This window comes from Elephas maximus, chromosome 7, assembly GCF_024166365.1.
Source record: "Elephas maximus indicus isolate mEleMax1 chromosome 7, mEleMax1 primary haplotype, whole genome shotgun sequence".
NCBI lineage: Eukaryota > Metazoa > Chordata > Mammalia > Proboscidea > Elephantidae > Elephas > Elephas maximus.
The window spans coordinates 11093694-11115969 of record NC_064825.1 but is presented as its reverse complement, the minus strand read 5'-3'; the positions used below and the strand labels follow the sequence as shown (position 1 = coordinate 11115969).

Below are 22276 nucleotides of genomic sequence, written 5' to 3'. Positions count from 1 at the left end.
TTCTGCCGAGGGACCACGGGTACCCAAAGTTTTTGGGTGTAAGGACAGGGAGGTACCAGTTATCTTTGGACCCCTGTCGTGGGTGTCTGGGTGACCTAAGTGGAGCTACCAGTCCTCAGGTCCCTGATGTGGGTAGGTGAGGGCCTTGTTTAATAGGCAATATCAAACGTCAAACACCCACCTCTCCACTGCACAGCTGAAATGGTTGGAGTTTGCCGACACGGGCCTATTCTCCCGAAATAGGCCTACACAGGTCCATGCAGAAGGGAAAGGTGCTCAAGGTCCACAGACTGTTTATGCCTGGACAGGAGCCACTTCTGTCCTGATCTCCCCCTTTTAAGGGAGCTAGCAAATTGTCTTTTCCCCCTAATTGCAAATTTTTTCCTTCCCCAACGCCGGGAGGAGGGCTCTAGGTGCTCAACAGGGTCTATCTTAGGCCCAGGGATTGAGCTGCTGAAGCTGGCTTGGAGGTGGTGGGGGAGCGGCACGATAAAATATACGCAAGTACGTAGCTTTTGCCAAGAGCACTGTTCTCCTCAGATTCCGGAGGTATGAGTAGGCAGTGTGGCTGGCTGCTTCTCCCAGAGGAAACTGCGGCCAAACACTAGTACCAGCCCGCCGCTGCTGCTGCCCCAGGAATGGTGCCTGAGGGCTCCCCGTGATTCAGGTCTGGTAACTCCTCTCCTCTTCTGAATGGCCTCTTCCTCCCCCTGCCCCCTCAGTTCATTGTCTAAGCTTGCCTTTGATGCTCAGGGCTCCCAGCTTGTCACAAATGTACTTGTTTCACTTGTTTTTTCGGGTCTTTGTTGTATAGAGGGCTCGACGGTAGGGTCTGTCTATTCCACCGTCTTGGCTCCACCTCGATACATTTTAAATTTTAACCAGTTATTTTTAATGAAATGTTGTCCACATTCAAAATTATAACACTGACCTATTCTTAGTAGAGAAAGGGCTTTTGGTTGCTTTCCTAGAAAAGTGGAAAGACTAGTATAAATCTATTAATCAATTTGTTTAACACTTATCTTTCATCAGTGCTGCTGAGCAGTGATGACCCCCAACTCCATGTAGCTCCCTCCTCCTTTATAAAACTGAGAAACTCCAGACAGAAATGCTAAGCGTCTTTATTGCTCCTGTATTATGCAACCAGGCACACTGTGGTAATGTTGATGGGTTGCTTCTTGGTAGAAATGAAAGAGAGAAGCTGCTGTTTTTAAAAACCATCCATATGACTGAGCTCATTCAATAGCCACCAGAAAGATTTTATTTGAATACTTTTGCTTTTTTTTTTAATATCTTCCTGAAACTTTCACATTTAAAAATAATCATTTGAGGATGGGACTAAAAACCAATTAAAACAGTGGATCTGTTTAAATCATTTATTTCCACACAGGCATTGGCTTATATTTGTACCTTGTCTTGTAACACATCCCAGAACAGGTTTGAGAACTACATAAAAGGATTATTTGGCAAAGCTTTAACAAAAGTGCATAAGGGTTATTTGTTTCAGAAATACAGATTTGTTAGTGACAAACAGCCACTATGTGGCAGTACATTCACAAAGTTGCTTGGACAGTCAACTATTTACATATTTACACTATACAATTAAATGGGATATTCTGAAGCATTATTACTAGTACTAATAATAAACTATTAACAACAAGACCTCTTTATCCCTCTGGCATTCAACAGAGGAATTTTCCAATTTGATTCCCATCTGTACCATAACCTAAGTGGATTTTCTTCCACCAGGTCCTACACAGGCACATATTTATCTCCTACACAAAGCAGTTTTATTACCAAACACTCATTAGTGCCAGTTGGAGTTTTATTAACACCAATGTATTTACAACAAAAATTAAATTATTTCGAGGGCGGTCTCTAAAAATTAAAATTATCTCATTAAACTTTAATTGAAATGGACTTTACAGTGTAAAATTTATAGTTATAGAAGTTCATTGTTTAAACAAGTTAATTTTTACAATGTACTTATTAGTATTGATCCCTCATGATTTACTCCATTTATGTGGATATTTATTTCAACAGTGATTATATCTTTTAGAAAACGTCATGACTAAAAACGATTATTATAAATTACCACAGCTGTAACAAAAAAGAACACTAAAAAAGCAGCCATTTGTATGTTAAAATACATAGATATTTGCTATACTTCTTTAACGAAGTACTTTATAAAAATATAAAACTATAGAAGGTGCTATTTTCTTGAATTTTCTGCTTTCTTGATTCTCAAACCCGACCAGCAAGCAAACATTATAAATGGTGCAATCGAGCATTGGTCATCAATTACCTTTGAATTCAGACAGCAGATTCCAGGGCACAGAATCTGGGCCCCAAAGCATTTATTTAGCTTTACCTTAACTTACCTAACTGCTGATATAGCCTAAACTCACTGAAAAATAAGCTGACTTCATTTCACCTTTTGTAGCATACCTGTAGACTTGGAGTATTTACTGAAATAGAGCTTGCAAGCTGATCATTAAAAAAACCAAGCATCTTAACATTAAAATATTAACTCTGAATACCTTAAAACTACACAGAAAACATAGGTCATGGTTTATGAAAATTTACTTAAATAATCAGAAAAATAGAAAAACAAAAGGCAAGGGTGGAATTTACAAACATACATAAAACAAAGAATGAAATATTATTTATTCTTTACTATATAAATTTGAAAAGTTAGAATAGTTAATTTAAAATTCTATTGTCAGTCTCTGTGAGCTCAAGATTAGTCAGAATCTGAAGTTTAAGACAATTTACAGATTTAAGGAATAGCTTTCATGTTAGTTACTGCATCTTCATTAATCCTGAGTTTCATACGAATGATGTAAACTAACCCTGGCATTTTGCTTCTAGGCAAGGCAATAATTAGGAGGATAATAATAATATAGTGGTTTCTTCCATTCCTATCAGTTCCCAATCTCCATACACTTCACGGACACCTATCATTATCCTTAATCTATATGGATGAAACAGGCTAGGTGAGACACATGAAAAAGAGAATTAGGTCAGAAAGCAAATATAAGCCAAAAAAGATGAAACCCATTCATGTTACCTCTCACAGTGCTGAGATCCAGGATGGGATGCTTTATACAGTTCTAGCAAATCATCTTTATCACCATCTATTGGTCTTTGTCCTGAATTAAAACAAACAAAAAAACCCCAAATCCATTGCCATCTAGTTGATTCTGACTCATAGCGACCCTACAGGACAGAGTAGAGCTGCCCCCATAGGGCTTTCAAGGCTGAAATCTTTACAGAAGCAGATTGCCATGTCTTTCTCTGGTGGAGCAGCTGTGTGGGTTGGAACTGCCAACTGTCCAGTTAGCAGCAGAGAACTTTAACCACTGTGCCACCAGGGCTCCTTACCCTGAATTAGAAGGGGAGAAATCACCTACAGTTCTGCATAACAACTAAAGAATAAGGAAAGCCAAATTATTTAGTCTACAAACATTATTGAAAAAAATCTTTGTGACCAGCCCTTAGGAGCTCTGCCTTATGATGAATGATGCTGTAGAGCAGCCTGTGAACCTCAGGGTGTTAGATCTGACTTGGCTGCATTTTGGGGATTTGGCCATGGCTTCCACTTGTTACTCGTGACTAAGATGCCCTACCTGGAAAGAAGTTATATCCTATAAATAAAGAGAATGGGGAAATGAATGTTGTTGTGTGGCATCAAGTGGGTTCTGACTCACAGTGATCTTACACAACTAGGTAGAACTGCCCCATAGGATTTCCTAGGCTGTAATCTTTACAGAAGCCAACTGCTACATCTTTCTCCTGCTGAGTGTCTGGTGGGTTCAAACCTCCTTTTTGTTTGCAGCCAAGTGCTTAATCACTATACCACCAGGACATCTGGGAAAATCGATTTAAAAAAAAAAAATGTTGCTGTCAAGTCAGTTCTGACTCATAGTAACCCTACAGGACAGAGTAGAACTGACCCATAGGGTTTCCAAGGAGCAGCTGGTGGATTTGAACTGCTGACCTTTTGGTTAGTAGCCCAGCTCTTAACCAGGGCTCTGGGGAAATGGATGGTTCTAGGAAAATGGGAAAAACTAGTTGCTGAGAAAGCCTGCAGTAAAGCTAAGACAGCCTCATGAAGATTTACTTATATCCGCCCCTCAGTTATGTTCCCTTCTTAAGCAGAATTTCTGCAGCTCAGCTACCATCTGTGCAGTCAGGTTGTCTGGCCTAAGTTCTTGGCTTGATTAAAATTCAGCCCTTAACAATTTAGCCAATCCCCACAAAGTCTTTCAGAGGAATTCCTAGGAATATTAATGTTCTACTGGCTCTTTTTTTTTTTTTTGTTTTTTTTACTGGCTAGCTAGGGATTCAGCTTTTCACCTGTCACCTCAAATTATGCTTCAAACACGTGCCTCCCTGGCTCTACTATGGATATAACAGGATGTTCTAAATAAAAATTCCCTTATCTTTGTTTGAAAGGAAAAAAAAAAAAAACCCTCTAAACCACCTAAATGTTGATGAGTCAAAGAGGATGATAATATTTATTCTGTTGTCATGATCCCTACATTTTATTTAATGTCATGAGTATAGGGTGTGGAAAAGGCAATAGAGGGTTTTGTGCTGGGTAATTAATAAGCTTTGTACATGCCCAGGATATTATGGCTGTAAATCACAAAGAAAGGTGTAAAAATGTTAGGGAAAAAATAAAGCAGAAAGCCAAAATTGGACCATGCATTAGAGATTAAGTTGGGGGGAAACAAACGCCACGGAACATACGCAGGGGACAGAAAACAGCAAAGAAGCCCTCAAAACAGCATTCATTGTGCTGGAACTCAGGAATGTATATACAGGGTGTGGAAGAAAAAAAGGGAGCCTGGGTTGTTTCGGGGAACCACTGTCCAGACTAGATCTTTTGTATCTATCCTTACCATCAACATACACATTTATACTTTATTACAAGATTTTGGTGAAAAGGTTATTTGTTTTATTGGAAAAAACAAAAAACCTCACAGTTCTGACTCTTTGTCTTTTTCATCCAGGTAGTATTCATCATCTGTGGTTGTGTCTGTGTCACAATCTGAGTCCACTGGGTGCTCCTCATAGATATCGAGTCGTTCAATTGAAGATAAGCCATCTTCTGGTATCTGACTGTTAGAATTTGAGCTTAATGACACTAGTGGGTTGGGAGGGTTAATTATATCATCTTTCAGGAAGCCAGGGTTCTTAAGAAAACTTGGTTTCCATAATCTTCCTTGTGTGAGTGACCTCTTTATATTCTCCAAGAAAGCCAACTGTTGTTCTTTCCCAAAAATCCCATAGTCAATAGGTCTGGATATAGATGTTGCTGACTTGGGACCTGTTTTTGGCCTGTCACTATACAAAGCCCAATTTTCATCACAGGAGGGAAGTTCAGAAAAAGATTTGAATCTTTGACTGTACCCATTGTTGACAGAGAATTCATTCCCAAGGGCCAGCTGACTCAGGGCATCGTCAATAGATGTGCTTTCAGAAAAATGGCGCTCTCTGACTTTTGGAGGGTGATTTTTGTATAGCTTATCGCCATGTACACTGATGCTTCTTACACTCTTTGAACGATACATGTGTGGCTCAAGTTCCCACTCAGGAGTTGAAGCACTCCTTTGTTGCTGCTCACATCTGGCCTCTGGAATGCTTATTGTAGGAGACTTGCATGCGGGCTCCACTGGACAAGGAGGGCTCAACCTCTTCTGACGGTCAGAGAACCCTGCTTCCCTGAGGCTGATGAATGTGGGCTGGTCCAGAGTTCCTGACTCTCTTTCCAAAGCCTGAGCTGCTATTACATCTATAGAATTTTCATTCTTTGGTAATGCCTCTGAGATGTTCTTAAATTCACTCCAATGTGGTTGTGAAATGTTGACGTTAGACTTCTGATCACGTAAGCACGCAGAAAGTTCTCTGTTGGATATTACAGTAACCTGGAGAGGGGTCTCAAATTTCTCCATATCAACTCCATCATTACTCAGTCTTCTGCTTCCATCTGTGGACTCTGCAGATGTTGGAGTGGGTTCAGGGATCAGTGGGTTGCTCTCTCGTGTGCCAGGAGCTAAACCTCCAATACTAGACCTTCTCCCACTTTCAGTGAAAATAGTAGCTACATGTCTTCTTGGGCTTAAATCTTTAACAGGGAATTTTCTGCTTGCTTTGGACATGGTCACCAATTTGTGTTTAACTGCAGACCTGTTTTTTCCTTTTTCTAGGTCATCCAAACTGGCTTTATTTTCGTTACTCCCTCCAGAAAGTGAAAGTTGATCCCATTCCAATCTCTGTATTTCATCTTTAGCCTTCCTGCTCTCTGTCTTATTTACCTCTTGACTTCTTTGAGGTAGTTCCTTGGGTTCAGACTGCAAACTCTCTACATCTGGTCTACCTAAAAAAGTCTCCTCATCGAATTGTAGCTTATGCAAAGCTAGAGTAACAGCAAAGACATGGTTTTCTGAATCAGAAAGTGTTTTATCAGTCATTTGTTGGCAATCTGTTCCAATCTTCCCTCTTACTTCCCTAGTCTGCAACCCACTGGAGCTATCATCTACAGCTATGGCTGTGCTGATATCTTCCGGGGGACATTTTCCACTTCCAGTAGATGTAATAGCTTTACCACTACCTACATTCTCCCCAGAACATCTTACAGTTTGAGAATTTTCAACATTATCGTCTGAACAGGCTGAGAGACTACAGGGACCATCATTACCTGATTTAATGGATTGCTGACAATTTTCCAATTTTTCCTCTGTAAATACTTTTTCCTGAACCATTGATGAACTATGCAGGATTTCCCTTTGCAATTTTTTTCCTTTCTTTTTTCTGCTTCGTGAATCACTTAGAAGTGTTTTAGTAAAGTTATCTGGGAAAATCTCCCTACTTTCAGATTCTCCTTTAGGAAGAGAAACACTTGCCTCAACAGAAGCCATTTCCTGTAATGTAGGTTCTGAGGACCCACTATTTGGTAACTGTAAAACAGTCACATTTGCAGTTGCATAAGAAAGATAAGGGCTGTTCTCCTGAGCAGAGTTACCCGGCATCTTTTGATCTTCAGATGAAGGTGTTCCTGACTGCTCTCGTGTAGAATAATTTAGTTTGTCGTTTTGTGAAGCATTAGGAAATATTTCAGTCCCCACTCTGGGTGATTCTGTAATTGAATCAGTATGTTGTGTATACTTTTCAAGGAGGTTACAGAATTTTTTGCTGTGTTTCCTTGGGAGAGTATAATATATTGAAACCACCTCAAGACATTTTATATTATCATCATCACCAGAAACAGAAAACACGCTAGTGGTTTTATACTTCTGTAATGCTGTCCCACTTTCCTTTCCTGACACTTCTGAGGAAAAAGGTAAAGGGTCTTCGTTTGGAAGGGAAAATATACCTGTCCTGGAGGCTACAATTTTATCATCCTTTTCAGTGTATTCTTGAGGGTATTCGTTTTGATGGTGGCTTTTAGTTAAAGAACAATCCCTAATGGACGAGTCACTTTCCAGAGTGTTAGTGACTCTCTCCCAGGGCCTTTGTGATGGAGCAGAAGCATCAGTGTCTGAGACTGAGCATTTTCCTCTTTCATCATTTCCGGTTGAGGAATATGGCTCCCCTGAAGGACATGACACAGCCCTCCTGATGAGGAAAGGAAGTGCTCCTTTTCTAACAGAAACAGATCCAATGCTTTTCATATTTGTCATCCTCTTTTCTGCAGCAGGTGCTACTGGAACTGAGTCTGAAACTACTTTGGAATATTCGCTGTCTGACTCAAGAGAACTGGGACTGATTTTGTTTGATGTGTACTTCCTGATTGGATCTTCCACATCATTTTTGATTTGGAATGGAAGTGGACAATTCCTAAATGAAGCAGCCCTTACATTACTTTCTGACCTCCTGTTATTGATGAGAAAACTGGGTGATTTTCTCGGTAAGGTACAGTAAATTGTGTAAGGTTCAGGAGCCTTGGAATTGCCTTGATTCACCTCACTGAGGTTACTGCTGTCCTTTGTGGATGTTAATCTACTTTCTGGTTTGCTTAAGTTTTCAACACAGGATACACGACGTCTTATTTTTCCTTTTCCCTTTCCATCCCTGAAAGGATGGTGTGAGTGGCATTTGACAACATCAACCATTTTATCATGTATAGGCACACAATTATCATTATTCTTTTGGCTTTCTATCGGGCTTATAGCAAACTGATTATTTTGGTTCTTGCTAGCATTGTCTTTTTCTTCTCTTTCTCCCAGAGATGGATCGTTTCCTGAAGGACTTCTCCTTGAGAACTCTGTGGTAGAAGGAATCGCCAGAGCATCAAGGAAAGAATTACTCAATGGTAAGGAATCTTGTGGTACATCTGATGACAGGCCTAAGGGATTACATGAGACATTGTGGCTGGCCGCAGACCTGTTGCAGTTGATAGAATGGGTCATGCTACATTGCTCTCGTTCAGAATCTAAAATAACAGACTCTTCTGGAGACTGTGGGTTTTGATTATTAGTAGATTCAGTGCTCCAGTGGTTATTTTTAATAATGATTGAAATATCTTCATTAAAAACTAAATCTTCATTAAAATCTTCATTACGTATTGTTAATTCCCGATGACAACCTTGATTTGGGCTGGGAAAAGACGGTGATGTTCTGCGGTCCTGAAGAAAAAGAGAGAAAGTTTCTGAACCAAGTTTTCTGTTTCCAGAAAAATTCTTTTCTTTTTTAAGTTCATTGGCTTTATCTCTGTGTGATATGCAGATTTTGGAGATCTCTTTCCTGGGAAGGACTCTGGGTGACCTCTTTGAACTTACTGTGGTAGATGCATTAAAAACAAACCGATTGTTCTCCTCGTCTGAGTCCTGGGACACGGGATTTTGAAAATCAGGTAAGGGGTTAGAGATCCCTGTCTGTAAAACAGGTTGTGGTGTTTCACCTGTCATGTTTGTCTGGTCCATTTCGTTTAGTTGTTTGTACTTTTCTACAGTAGAGTCATGCAAGCCCTTCTCGTTCTTCTCGTCTGTGACTAAGATACTAGGTTGGATTCCAGCAAGAGGTGGAGGATCAGTAAAATCATTGTTGGTCACAATGACTTCGGTATGGCTTCTTATTGGAAAACAAACAGGTTTATCGGGAATAATTTCCTGCAAAGTGACTGTGGGATTCTGAAAATTGGAACTTTGAGGGTTCCCTTTGTCATCTGAAATCTGAGAGACGGAAGTTTTGAATGAGGATGCTAAAGGCTGAGGAATTTCAAGTGAGTAAGCTTCTTTGTTCAAATGTCCTTCTCTAGGAGAACGGTCCTGTAGACATTTCAACCCACCAGATTTGATATGATATCTTGAATCAGTCATAGGACAAACATTTGGTGTGCCGAAATGAGGAGTCAACTGGTTCCCATTGCCTTGTGACACCTCCATGCTCTCCAGTGTGGATGTCTGAAAATCAAACTGCCAGGGACATGGCTCTTCTTGGTCTCTGGAAACATCTGGTCCATAACCAGGAGAAAATGATCCCCAGCGTTGAGAAGGGACACTATGGCCACGAGCAGCTGATGCACTATTTGCCTCAATGGAAATCATTTCAAAGTCTCTGTCAGAAGAAGTGAAAGGTTTCCTGTTTTGATAAAAGTCAGACCAGGAAGAATGATCTTCCTGTTGGCCCCAAAAAGGACTTTGTCCAAATCTCTGTTCTCTACCTCGTCCAAAGGTATTGCTAAAGAAAGACCTAGAGAATGGGTTGTCTTGATGGTAGAATGGCATATTCTCTGAGTTCTCGAATGGGTCAGGACTCATTCTATTGTCTAGGGGGGTGTTTAAACCAATACTTTGGTAAATACTCTGTGAATGGTAAAATTCATATCTCCCGTTCTCCTGGAAACACCTATGGTACATATATTGATCAGCAGGGTCAATTTCCATAGGTGATGGGGCCCTCAGGAACTCTTCCTGGTTCTGTCCATCTCTTAAAGAATCTGATCTATTCCATATGATGGATGATAAGGGAGTTCTCTTTGGGCTCCGCTGGTGTCTCTGTGGTATAAACCCAGTCCTGTTCTGAGCTGTGGCTGGAAAATATAAGCTTCTTGCTGTGAAATACCCTGTGGCTGGTAAGGCTGATCGTTGCCTGCTGTCAAAACACAGAGAAGAACTACCAAAAGTATTCTTTTGAACATAATCTTCTTGTAGGACTCTGGGCTTCCTTGTCCTATATGTATCAAAAATTGTCCTTGCTCTAGGAGAAAAGGTATCAAAACCTTCCCTAGGTGCTCCTGGTCTCAGGATGTCATAGATAGACATATTGGAAGTTTCATTACAGCAATTTTTGTGTCTTCCTGTGGTATTACCGGGTCTGTTCCCACGGGAGTAAAAACGACGGAACTGTGTTCGTGATTCATAGTTGAAGGGTGTTCTAGTATTCACTGAGCTTGGAGATTGTTCCCGAGCCAGTGTGCTATCCAAATCATCTAAAACTAAAAGGAGAATATGAGTCAATTTTTTTTTTTTTTTTGGTCTAAGATTTTTATAGTCTAATGATAATTTAAATTCTTGAAGGACCTTCTTGAGGAAACATACTCATTTATAATTTTACTTACATTATACTAATGCAAACACAAATGCATTAATTTTAATTATGCTTAAAAAAATTTTTTTAAGTAAGATCATTTGATTTTAACAAGACTGAGATGGAAGTTGCTTTTTGATACTTCTTTAAACAAAATAAACCTTCTATAATACCTTAAGGACTTAAAACCTAATTTTTTGACAATTAATTTTAATCTTTTTTTTTTAATGCATCTAAAGCATACTCAATTTTTATAAAACATGGCTCTAGTAATAAAGGGAAATTAATAATGTAGATTCTACTACTGATTCTAACATTGAAAAACTATGCAACCACTGGTATTAAGCCATGTCTTTCTGTTTCTTTCAGGTTATTGTCAGGTTGATTCCAACATACAGCGACCCTATAGGACAGAGTAGAACTCCCCCACAGTGTTTTCAAGGAGCAGCTGGTGGATTTGAGCTCTTAACCATTGTGCCACCTGGGCTCCTCAGGTTACTAAGTTGCCATACTACTTCCACCTATGTTTACCTCATGGGATAATAATGGGGATGAGAATTTGTAAATAGCATATGACTTCTCAGTTGTATTGTTAAGAAAACAGTATGTCACTCCAGCATTGACACTAAAGGCTTAACACCTAACTTATAAATATACTCATTTGGCTAGATTCGAGAAATACATAACATTAAAAGTTCTATACAACATTGTTGCATGGTATGCTAATGATACAGTGTCTTTCCTGAAAAAAAATTAAGACCCATTAGCATCCTCATAATTTAGCACTTTCTATGTGTCAGGCTGCAGGAGAAAGATATGGCAGTCTGCTCCCACAAAGATTTACAGCTTGGGAAATCCTATGGGGCAATTCTACTCTGTCCTATAGGGTTGCTATGAGCCGGAATAGACTCGTTGGCAGTGGGTTCGATGTGTCAGGCACTTAATAACTCAATATTTATACACCTTCCAAAGGTGGTACTATTATTATTCTCATTGTATAAATGAAGAAACTGAGGCACAAAGAGATTCAGTAAGTTGCCAAGGTCACACAGCTAGGAAGTGGCAAAGCTAGAACTTGAACCTAGACAGTCTATCTCCTGAGTCCAGACACTCAACCCCTGTGCAAGGCGACCTTTGTGCCATAAAAGCTTGTGTTTCACTTTTTGGTTTTTTATGAGCTATAACGATTTCACTACGTGCTTATATGTTTACAAGGTTGTGAAGTTGCTGTTGTTAAACAATGTTTACTTTTCTCTTGGTGACAACATCAAAGAATGGTGTCCAAGTAAGGGCCTAGTGACTGCCTTATAATACCAAGGACCCAGGCCAAGCTAAGGCTCAGGGCTCATGCTTACCAGGCCACAGTCTCTGTGACCCCAGAGAAGTCCCAACACATTTTCAGTGACATGGTTGGTATTTCTGTGAATTGTGTGTTTCCAATCATATTTGACATCTTTTCCCAAAGAAAAGCCTGTTCAAATTTACAGAGAACAATAACCTTTTAGGGTTTTTAGATTCCCTAAGGCCCAACTTGTGATAAATATATTTTATGATATTCATGTTATAATGAATACAGCCAGATTATTTGTTTACTGAAGGAACTGTCATTAATTAAAATAAAATTCAACATAAGTGATATGTGAGATTATTTAAATTGCTGGAGAAGCTTTTGGTTTATAGAAATCTTTCCTTCAGAGTTACATAAAATGGTGCACTATCCCTGGTTATTTTAAATTATTTGCCATTAAAAAAAAAAGTTATTTTAAGTCTTTAATGACAGGGAAAGTGAGTGAGACATATCTGTATTTGAGGGCATAGGATGTAGCTATGACGGGCCCTTTATATTACGGCAGGTGTTAAAGCGGTCTTTGAAGTCTGTTCTAGACCTTCCCCATCCTATTTTAGCTGTAAGTTGGTGCTATCAAGTCTGCACAGCCAACAGAACTCAGCTTAGCACTAAGGTTGTAACTAAGGAATCCTCCAGGAAATGTTTTAATACAAAAAATATTTAGGACTAATGGACCACAACTCCCACAGCCTCCACCAGACTGAGTCCAGTACAATTAGATGGTGCCCAGCTACCATCATTGACTACTCTGACAGGGATCACAATGGAGGGTCCCAGACAGAGCTGGAGAAAAATATAAAACAAAATTATAACTCACAAAAAAAGATCAGACTTACTGGCCTGAAAGAGACTGGGAAAACCCCAACAGTATGGCCCCTGGACACCCTTTTAGCTTAGTAATGAAGTCACTCCTTAGGTTCACCCTTCAGTCAAAAATTAGACAGGCCTATATCGACTCGACAGCACTGGTTGTTTTTTATTTTTTTATATATAAAGCAAAATGAGTCTAAAGGGGCACACCAGCCCAGGGGCAAGGACTAGAAGGCAGGAGAGAGCAGGAAAGCTGGTAATAGGGAACCCAAGGTGGAGAAGGGAGTGTTGACATGTTGTGGGCTTGTTAACCAATGTCATAAAACAGTATGTGTACTGTTTAATGAGAAGCTAGTTTGTCTGGCAAACCTTCATCTAAAGAACGATAAAAAAAAAAAAAAAAAATTATTTTGTCCCCAGTTCTTAAAAAAAATTCATTACCTACATTCCCAAATCAAATAACCAAACAATATATGACAGGGCAAAAGGAAAAAAAAAAAAAAAGTAATGAGTTAAAACCTGTCTTTTAAACAGATTATAATACCACTTCTTTGAAATCTGTTCTCCCTCTCAAGCTGTTTATGGCTGTTTTTTCCTTTGAATAGTCTTTTTCTGATTCATGCTCATAGCAGAAAACATAGGAAATTATAACTAAAAACAAAAACTCATTGCCATCGAGTCAATTCTGACTCATAGCAACCCTACAGGACAGAGTAGAATTGCCCCACAGGATTTCCAAGGAGCGCCTGATGGATTCGAACTGCCGACCTTTTGGTTAGCAGCCATAGCACTTAACCACTATACAGATAAAATTACCTAGAATCCTACCCAAGTGTAACCACTGTTAACATCCTCATAACTGGGTTTTAACTATTCAAGATCACCAAGAGTCCAAAGTTAATAATGCTGTTTACCGATTACTTCTAAGGTCAGAAAAATTCCTGTTCTTCTCTGTTGTATTTTAAGGGAGGCCGAACCATTTTTTTTTTTTTTCATCCCATAAACAGTAACCTTCCTCTTCAGACAAAACCTTTGCTTTGGAACAGAGATTTTTTTTTTTTCTTTCTTTCTCTAAAGTAGGTTCTCTGTGAGCAACCATCTTACTGAAGCGAGTCCTTAGGCTGATCATCTTGCTGAATGTCTGACTAGCCCATCTGTCCACTCCTATGGGGTCCAGGTGTTGTCCAGGTGATGTCACTGCCTTCACAAAAGGAATTGGTTCCTCGAGGTGAATGACCTCACAGTTCACTTTTCAAAGGGCCAGCCTTAATTTGACATATAAAGGTGAACTGTGCGCACATAATAATAAGATACATGTGCACGTGGTACTTTTGGAATTTGTTCCAATCTTTATCATTATATATTATACAAGGTTAGTTGTTTAATAACAATTAGATTTCATCACAGTGTATTTAGAAGCAATAAAAGTCTATCAAGAACAATAAACTTTATAGGTATACTGCCAAAAGATGTATTTCCTTCTTACCTGAGGTTAAATATTCATATATTTATTGGACCTTGATCAGAGAATATTTGCTTGGATTATATTTGCTTGGATTATACTTAATCATAAGGTACTTTAATATTGCGTTAGTAGCATATAACAGCATCTTCTTCAGATAAGGTAAACAAGAGGAGTGGGAAAATAAATACAGAGTTTGATATGTTTCGAGGATTTTAATGTAACTGTTATTATTTACTTCCTTTTACAAAGGCAATTTAATGCGTAGGCTTACCACGGAAAAACTCATTCTCCAGCAGAGAGGTGTCCCACGGAGACATGCCACTTCCCTCCCTCATGCCTGCTGGCTTGGGGACAAATGCACTGTCAACTGGTTGATTTTCCAGCAGTGAACTGTGTATTTTTGCCTGTTAATTTTAAAGTAAAAAACACATCATTTTTTTTATCTTCTACAACCAGAATACTCACATGTTCCCCCCCAAAATGTTCCAAGCTTAAAAGTCCTAGTCTAAGGACTGTAAATCAATCCTCCTGACATTTCTCAACTGACAATGTTTTGTCATTTTGGCCATTTGCAACTGGTCATCAACTTCATCACATCTACATTAATTCTTTTCATCATGAGGCACTCAGGCAAGACACTCAGCCTCTCTGCCAACATTTCCTACAAATTTACATAATAGCACTGTACAAATCTTGGGAACCCCTGGTTGCACAGTGTTTAAGAGTTTGGCTGCTAAACCAAAAGGTTGGCAGTTTGAATCCACCAGGTGCTCCTTGGAAACCCTATGGGGCAGTTCTACTCTGTCCTATAGGGTCACTATGAGTTGGAATTGACTTGACAGCAGTGGGTTTGGCTTTTTAATACAAATCTTATGGGGGAGGGTTTCCTGGAAAACAGGAACAAAATCAACCTCTCTGGAGTTGGAAGTGTTGTCTCCACAGCCCCACTGGCTGAGACTTTGGATTTCCTAACACTACCTATTCCATCAAGGACCTACTAGCTGGAGCTTGCAGTGGATCTTAAGACTTGTGAACTTGATGAATTCAGAAAGAAGAGTTTCTATCCACAGAGTTAATCTGGAATGGTAGAAACACCCTTCTTCCCTACCAGTCATAAGGGGCTCATTAATAGCTCTGAAACAAAGGCACTGGAAAGTACGATTTTATAAACTTAAAAAAAAAAACATTGCTCATTTTCGGGGATTTAGGAAAATAATACAGAGCTAAAGTTATTCTCTTTACCAGCATATGTTTATCTCAATTTCATCAAACCCAATCACTACCCTACTTTGTCTTCATATCCTTGAGGGAATTATGCACTCCCACACCTTCATTCTCTTTTGTCAAAACTCCATTTGTTTCTTCTCTGCCAAAATGGCTCTGTGGCTCTCATGACTCCCATCCCTGAACAGACTAGCAGCCACTTTCCAGTCCAGTTTCTTTATTTTCAGCTTCCTTTGCTACCCAGCCCTTGCTCTGAATCCTCCCCTTCCCAAGTTCTCCCATTCCACTTGATGTTTGCCATTACGCTTTATCTGACCTTTAATGCCTAAGACCAAACCTTTCCATAACTCCCAATTTTACTTCTCCATCACAGATCCGCCTGAGTCTAAAGTCCAGGTTCTTTTAGCCACACTACATTCCTCACAATCTAGTATTTTCGTTCTCTTTCTCAAGGTCTAGGTCAGTTCTTTCTTTTTAAATTTTATTTTGTTGTTGTTGAGAATATACACAACAAAATGTACACCAATTCAACAGTGTCTGCATGTATAATTTAGTGACATCGATTACATTCTTCGAGTTATGCAACCATTCTCACTCTCCTTTTCTGAGTTGTTCTTCCCCCATTAACATAAACTCACTGCCCCCTAAGTTTCCTATCTAATCTTTGGAGTTGCTGTTGTCAGTTTGATTCCATATACATAGATCTTGAAAGACCACAATGCTCAAGGCAGACATTTTTTACTAGTTATGCTAAACTATTGCTTAGTTTTAAGAAGATTTCAGGGGATATTTTTGGCTTAAGGTTTAAAGATTATCTCAGGGCATTAGTTTCAGGGGTTCATCTAGCCTCTATGGCTCCAGAAAGTCTAGAGTCCATGAGAATTTGAGGTGCTGTTTTGCATTTTCCTCCTTTTAATCAGGATTCTTCTATAGATCAGTTATTTCTTATAAAAGCCCTGCCCAAATTTCTTTGACTGTGGTTTTCGGTTTTATGGACAACTCATAACTGAATACTCACAAAGAAGATTTATTAATAAGGGGGAAAAAAAAACTCCAGTGATAATTTATTGGTCATTGGGTATAATTTAACATACTAATAACAAAATTCAGAGGTTAACAGACATTAGAGGCAAAATATGAGCACAATGAGATACCAACTAGAGGTAATAAAAACATTGACTAATCATTTGAGAAACCAGATCAGCTAAAGTTCTTTTCACTCTGAAGTACTTCAAGGTGTTCTCTTTTGTGCCTTGCCTACTTTCTCCCCTGGTGTTTATTTGTGCTAACAGAAATTAGCATGGATTTTATAAATCATTCTTCCCAAATCTGCAGTTTTGGCAGTGAGTACACAGTAGATACATCTGATTAAGACATTACCAAGTGTCATTATTTTAACCATTTTAACACCCAAACAAATAACTATTGTGGAAAGTAAATGAACTGAGGGCTCAGGTGAAGATTTGAATCTCTCTAGGCTGGGAAGGATTACTCCCATCTAGAGACTCTGAATACAACTTTGGTAATTGTCATGGATTGACTTGTGTCCCCCCAAAAATGTGACTATCAATTTGGCTGGGCCATGATTTTCCTATATGTTGTAAATCCTGCCTCAGTGATGTTAATGAGGGAGGATGGGCGGCAGTTGTGTTCGTGAGGCAGGACTCAATCTAAAGATTGGATTGTGTTTTGAGGCAATCTCTTAAGATATAAAAGAACCGAGAGGAAAGACAGGGGACCTCATACCACCAAAAAAGCAGTGCTGAGAGCAGAGCACATCCTTTGGACCTGGGGTCCCTGCGCAGAGAAGCTCCCAGTCTGGGGACAGATTGATGAGAAGGCCGACAGAGACAGAAAGCCTTCCTCTGGAGCTGACACCCTGAATTCGGGCTTTTAGCCTACTTTACTGTGAAAAAACAAACTTCTCTTTGTGAGAGTTATCCACTTGTGGTATTTCTGTTATAGCAGTACTAGATAACTAAGACAGTTATACTTTTGCCCAGATTCTCTGCTGTAAGAGCAACTCTACTCATCTAACATGTTAAGCATGCTTTGAACATGTAAATTATATGGATAACTAAGAGAAAATATTGAGAGTTTATACTCAGTTTTAATTCAGCAAAGATATTTTTTCTAGTAATAAACTTTTAAAAAAGTAACTGCTAGAGAATGGTAGAGCCCTGGTGGCGCAGTGGTTGAGAACTCAGCTGTTAACCAAAAGGTCAGCAGTTTACATCTACCAGCAGCTCCTTGGAAACCCTATGGGGCAGTTCTACTCTGTCCTACAGGGTCGCCATGAGTTGGGATCAACTTGATGGCAGTGGGTTAGTCAATGGTAGGTGTATCAGACATAAAGAAGATTGAATGCAAACATTGCTCTATAAACTTCTTACTTTTATTTAAGTTATATGTGAGATGTTATTATTATTAGCAGCAGTAACTAAACATTGATTATTCTAGGCTACATGCTAAGGGCTTTATATGGGTTATTTTATTTCATTATTTTAACAACCCTATGGGATTGTTACTATTATTATCCCCATTTGCACTTGAGAAACTGATGCTTCAAAAGGTCAGGTCATTTGCCTCAGACCACAGTGCTGGAGGGAAAGGATTCAATCCCAGTCTGTTGGGTTCCAGAGCCCATGCTGAATCACTTCACTCTACTCTTGATCAAGTTTTGCAGCTCTTGGTTTATTGCATGCTGTATCTCTGAGTCAGGATCGATGCGACGGCAATGAGATTGGTTTCTTTCAGTTTATATCCTAGCAGTAGGCATCCCCTGAGGCCAAATACAAGTATTAGAGCTGCATCTGAAGTTTTCCTTTACCTACAAAAAAAAAAAAAAACCTACAGCAGAGATAAAACCCTCTGAGCCCAAAGCAGGCACTGAACAATTGTCAGGGCTCAGTCTTAGACTCAGGATCCCCCTCAAAACATGCTCTGTGCTTGGAGTTGCCATGTAAGATGATGCTTATTTTCTTTCCTTAGCATAGAGGATAACATTAAAGACTTTTATGGAACAAAATCTGTTAAAATCCTCTTCCAGTTTTTTGATTTTAGCCTTTCCTCCCCCACTCTCTCAGATGCCCCAAGCTCACTGCAACACACTTCTCCAAAATGCCATGTACTTCTAGGCCTTTGTAGCTCTGCTTCTGAACCTTGCTCTTTCTCCTTTTCTTCTCCTGGAAAATAGTGACTTGTCCTTCAGAGTCTAATTTATATATCCTGTCTCTGTGAGCCCTCTCTCAACTCTCCCCGTAAGAATTAATCCCTATAGTATTTTTTTTTAACTGTGGTAAAAATATAACAAAACATTTGCTAACTCAATATTTTTTTACATGTACAAGTCAGTGACATTGATTACATTCATCATGTTATACAACCATTACCACTATTCTTTTCCCAACTATTCCACCACTGTTAACAGAAACCCAGTGCCCCCTAAGCAAGGACTCTCCTTTCTCCCCTCCCATCCACTGTTGGTTACCACTAATAAGCTTTGGTTTTTATACATTTGCCTACTTCATATAAGTGGGATCATACAATATTTGTCCTTTTGTGACTGACTTATTTCACTCAGCACAATGTTTTCAAGGTTCATCCATGTGGCTTCATGTATCAGGACTTCATTTCTCTTTATGGCTGAGTACTATTCCATATTATGTATGTACTGCATTTTCTTCATCCATTTATCTGCTGATGGACATTTCAGTTGTTTCCGCCTTTTAGCTACTATTGTGAATAGTGCTGCAGTGAACGCTGGTGTACAGGTTTCTGTTTGTGTTCCTGCTTTCAATGCTTCTAGATATATACCTAGAATTGGGATTACTGGGTCATATGGTAGTTCTACATTCAGCTTTTTGAGGAACCACCAAACTGTTTTCCACAGCAGCTCTACCTTTGCACTCCCACCAGCTATGAACAGATGGGGGTTCCAATTTCTCTACATCCTCACCAACAGCTGTTATGTTCCTTTTTTGTTTGTTTGTTCGTTCGTTTCTTTATCATTGCATTTTAGTGGGAGTGAGGTGGTATCTCATTGCGGTTTTGACTTTTTACGCATCTCTGATATTGCACCTATTATGTCGTATTGAAAGTTGTTTACATTATTTCAACTTCTACTTTCTCTCTAGACTTCCCTCTTCCTTCCTTCCACAAATTTCAGTTCCCACTCTGTTCTAGGTACGGTACTAGGTACCAAGCATTAAAAAATAAGTTAATTTTTGACCCTGGAAGTGGATCAACTTCTAAAATGACTAAGAAAGTATTCTACTTCATACCGTGAACACCTATCATGACCTGAACAGTATAAGAGATTGATTAATATCGATTGTATTAAATTCTAAGACTACTCTTCCCATAATAATATTTCCTTTTTCTGAGTTTCTTTAACACATTTTTGAACACCCGTTTGATACTGACTATCTTGGCATAGTGGTTAAGTGCTACAGCTGCTAACCAAAGGGTCGGCAGTTCAAATCTGCCAGGCGCTCCTTGGAAACTCTATGGGGCAATTCTACTCTGTCCTATAGGGTCGCTATGAGTCAGAATCGACTTGACGGCACTGGGTTTTTTCTTTTTATCTTATGTCTGAATAAAATCACTCTTTATTCAGTTTTTAATACATACGCTTTCATATGCTCTCTCATTTGATCCTTACAACAAATTTGCAAATTAGGAAGGGATTTTTTCATTCCCAATACACAGATGAGAAAACTGAGTTTCAGGTAAATACCTTACTCAAGTCACAGGAATGATAAAATGGAGGCACTGGACACTCATATGATCTGGACTCTAGCCCTGCTATCTCCACTATATTGATTTGTCCTATTATTTTACTAATATGCATATTTTTTCCAGTTAGATGGTAAACTATCTGAAGAGAAGTACCTTGCTTTAAACATTTCAAGCCCTCCACTGCATGTGGTGTGATACTTTGCACATACTTACAGATTGATTTATAATATACCAAAGAGGAAAACTGCATACATGAGATTTCTAGTAAAGATTATTACAAGAACTGAGACTCACTGAAAATTTACAATATTAGGACTCAGAGGCAGGTGGCATAATGGTTAAGCACATGAGCTCTACATTGGTTCAAATCCTGGTTCTGTCCCTTAATAGCCGTATAACTTTGGATAAGTTACTTAACCTCTCTGTGCCTTAGTTTCTTTTGCTATTAGATAAAAAATAATAATTACACTCACTTCATAAGGTCGCTCTGTGGATTAAATGAATTAATAGATATAAAGCATCTTAGAAAGGTGTCTATAACTTACAAAACCAAAAAACCCATTGCCGTTGAGTCGATACCGACTCATAGCGAGCCTATAGGATGGAGCAGAACTGCCCCACAAAGTTTCCAAAGAGTGCCTGGTAGATTTGAACTGCCGACCTTTTTTAGTTAGCAACCCTAGCACTTAACCCCTATGCCACCAGGGTTTCTGTCTATAACTTAGTAAGTCCTTATTATTAGCTATTACTATGCTTTTGTGGCTCTAGAGAATGTCCTGGAAGACTCCTGCTGATGCTTACAGCCTAATGAGTTGGTAAGGTGACCCACAGGATTAGAGGCCAGAGTCTCAAAATGGTGGCTTTCAGGATCTCAGTTACATTCCCAAACATAGTACGTAAAATAGGCTGAGCAAAACAAGGCTCCTTATGCAACTCCAATTCATTGTACTAATATTGTCTGCAATTCTAACATGACCAGACAACCAAGCCTTCTGTCGCAGAGTAACCGCAGAATATTTGAGAACTTCCTAGGGCAGCCAAACCTGCAGAACAGCTGTCGGAGTTTGTGCCTAAGCTCACTGATCTTATCAAGTGCATTGGCAAAGTCAACAGACTAATTTTTCAGGGTGTTTCTGTATTTGTTCTGTGTCTGTTTTCCCACAAAGATCACATCCACCAATCCACTTGTGGCTTTCAGCCACTCATTCATTTCTCCTTTCAATTCCTGAGGGCTTAGTGTATCCCAGGCCATGGGAACACACCGATGACTCAGCCCCTGCTTCAGGGAGCTCACATCTGCCCAGAAGATGAGCCCAGTGTGATAAGGACCACGGTGGAGGTATGCTTCTAGGGTATGGTCTAACAGTCAGCCAGTCAGCATTTGTTCAGAGATGAGGAGTGATCAAGTGCCTAAGGCCTTATGTTTTGCCTCTATTCTCAAAGATGGCAACTATGTTGACTTTGAATTCCTCATCTGTAAGAAGATGGTTCTTAACTGGGGACATTTTGCAATGTCTGAAGACATTTCTGATTGCCACAACTGTGTGTGGGAGAGCTTCTAGATCTAGTAATTAGAGGCCAGCGATACTGCTAAACATCCTACAATGTGTAGGCTAGCCTCCACAACAAAGAATTATCTGGCCCCAAATGTCAGTGGTGCCCAAGTTGAGAAATTTTGGATAGACGATCTCTAAATTTCTTTATATTTCTAAAAATTCTGTCTTCTGAAATCCTTTGTTTTGTTTAAGTTTATGCAAATGCTTAAATAGAAGCTTTCTTCTTTTCTGAGTGGAAGGTCATCCAACAACGTGGCACTATCTCCCATAAAGTGCTAGAATCCCCTTTGTACCATTCTTGCCAGGCTGCTGGTCACGTGATGGGAAATTCATTAACTCAGATCTTGGCAAGAATGCCATGGCACTAATGGCCAACTTCTAGCTCCTAACAGGCTAAGAGGACAGGACTTTTGTGAATAATGGAAATCTACCTGTCATACTGAACCCTTGTTTTAGACAGTAATTTCATTATTTTCTCAATCCTTTTTATATTAACTATCAACTAGAAGCAAAAATCACTGGCTTGAGTTTCACTTTCATTTTCCCAGCTCTCACCCTTTGGATACTAAAAAAAAAAAACAGATAAGGTTAAATGGT

General features: G+C 39.3%; 1 protein-coding gene across 4 annotated transcripts in view; it reads right to left on the bottom strand.

Moving 5' to 3' along the window:
* Positions 1–1252: 1252 nt before the first annotated feature.
* Positions 1253–22276, bottom strand: part of EXPH5 (exophilin 5) — a 108206-nt gene continuing 87182 nt past the window's right edge. For 3 of the 4 annotated variants that reach the window (XM_049889352.1, XM_049889353.1, XM_049889355.1), the window contains 2 exons: positions 14431–14563; positions 1253–10444 (listed from right to left, as the gene is read on the bottom strand). In XM_049889352.1, coding sequence (XP_049745309.1) covers positions 4986–10444; positions 14431–14563 — 5592 coding nt within the window. In that variant the 3' untranslated portion in view covers positions 1253–4985. The remainder of the gene's footprint in view (positions 10445–14430; positions 14564–22276) is intronic. The other variant, XM_049889354.1, reaches the window with a different exon arrangement.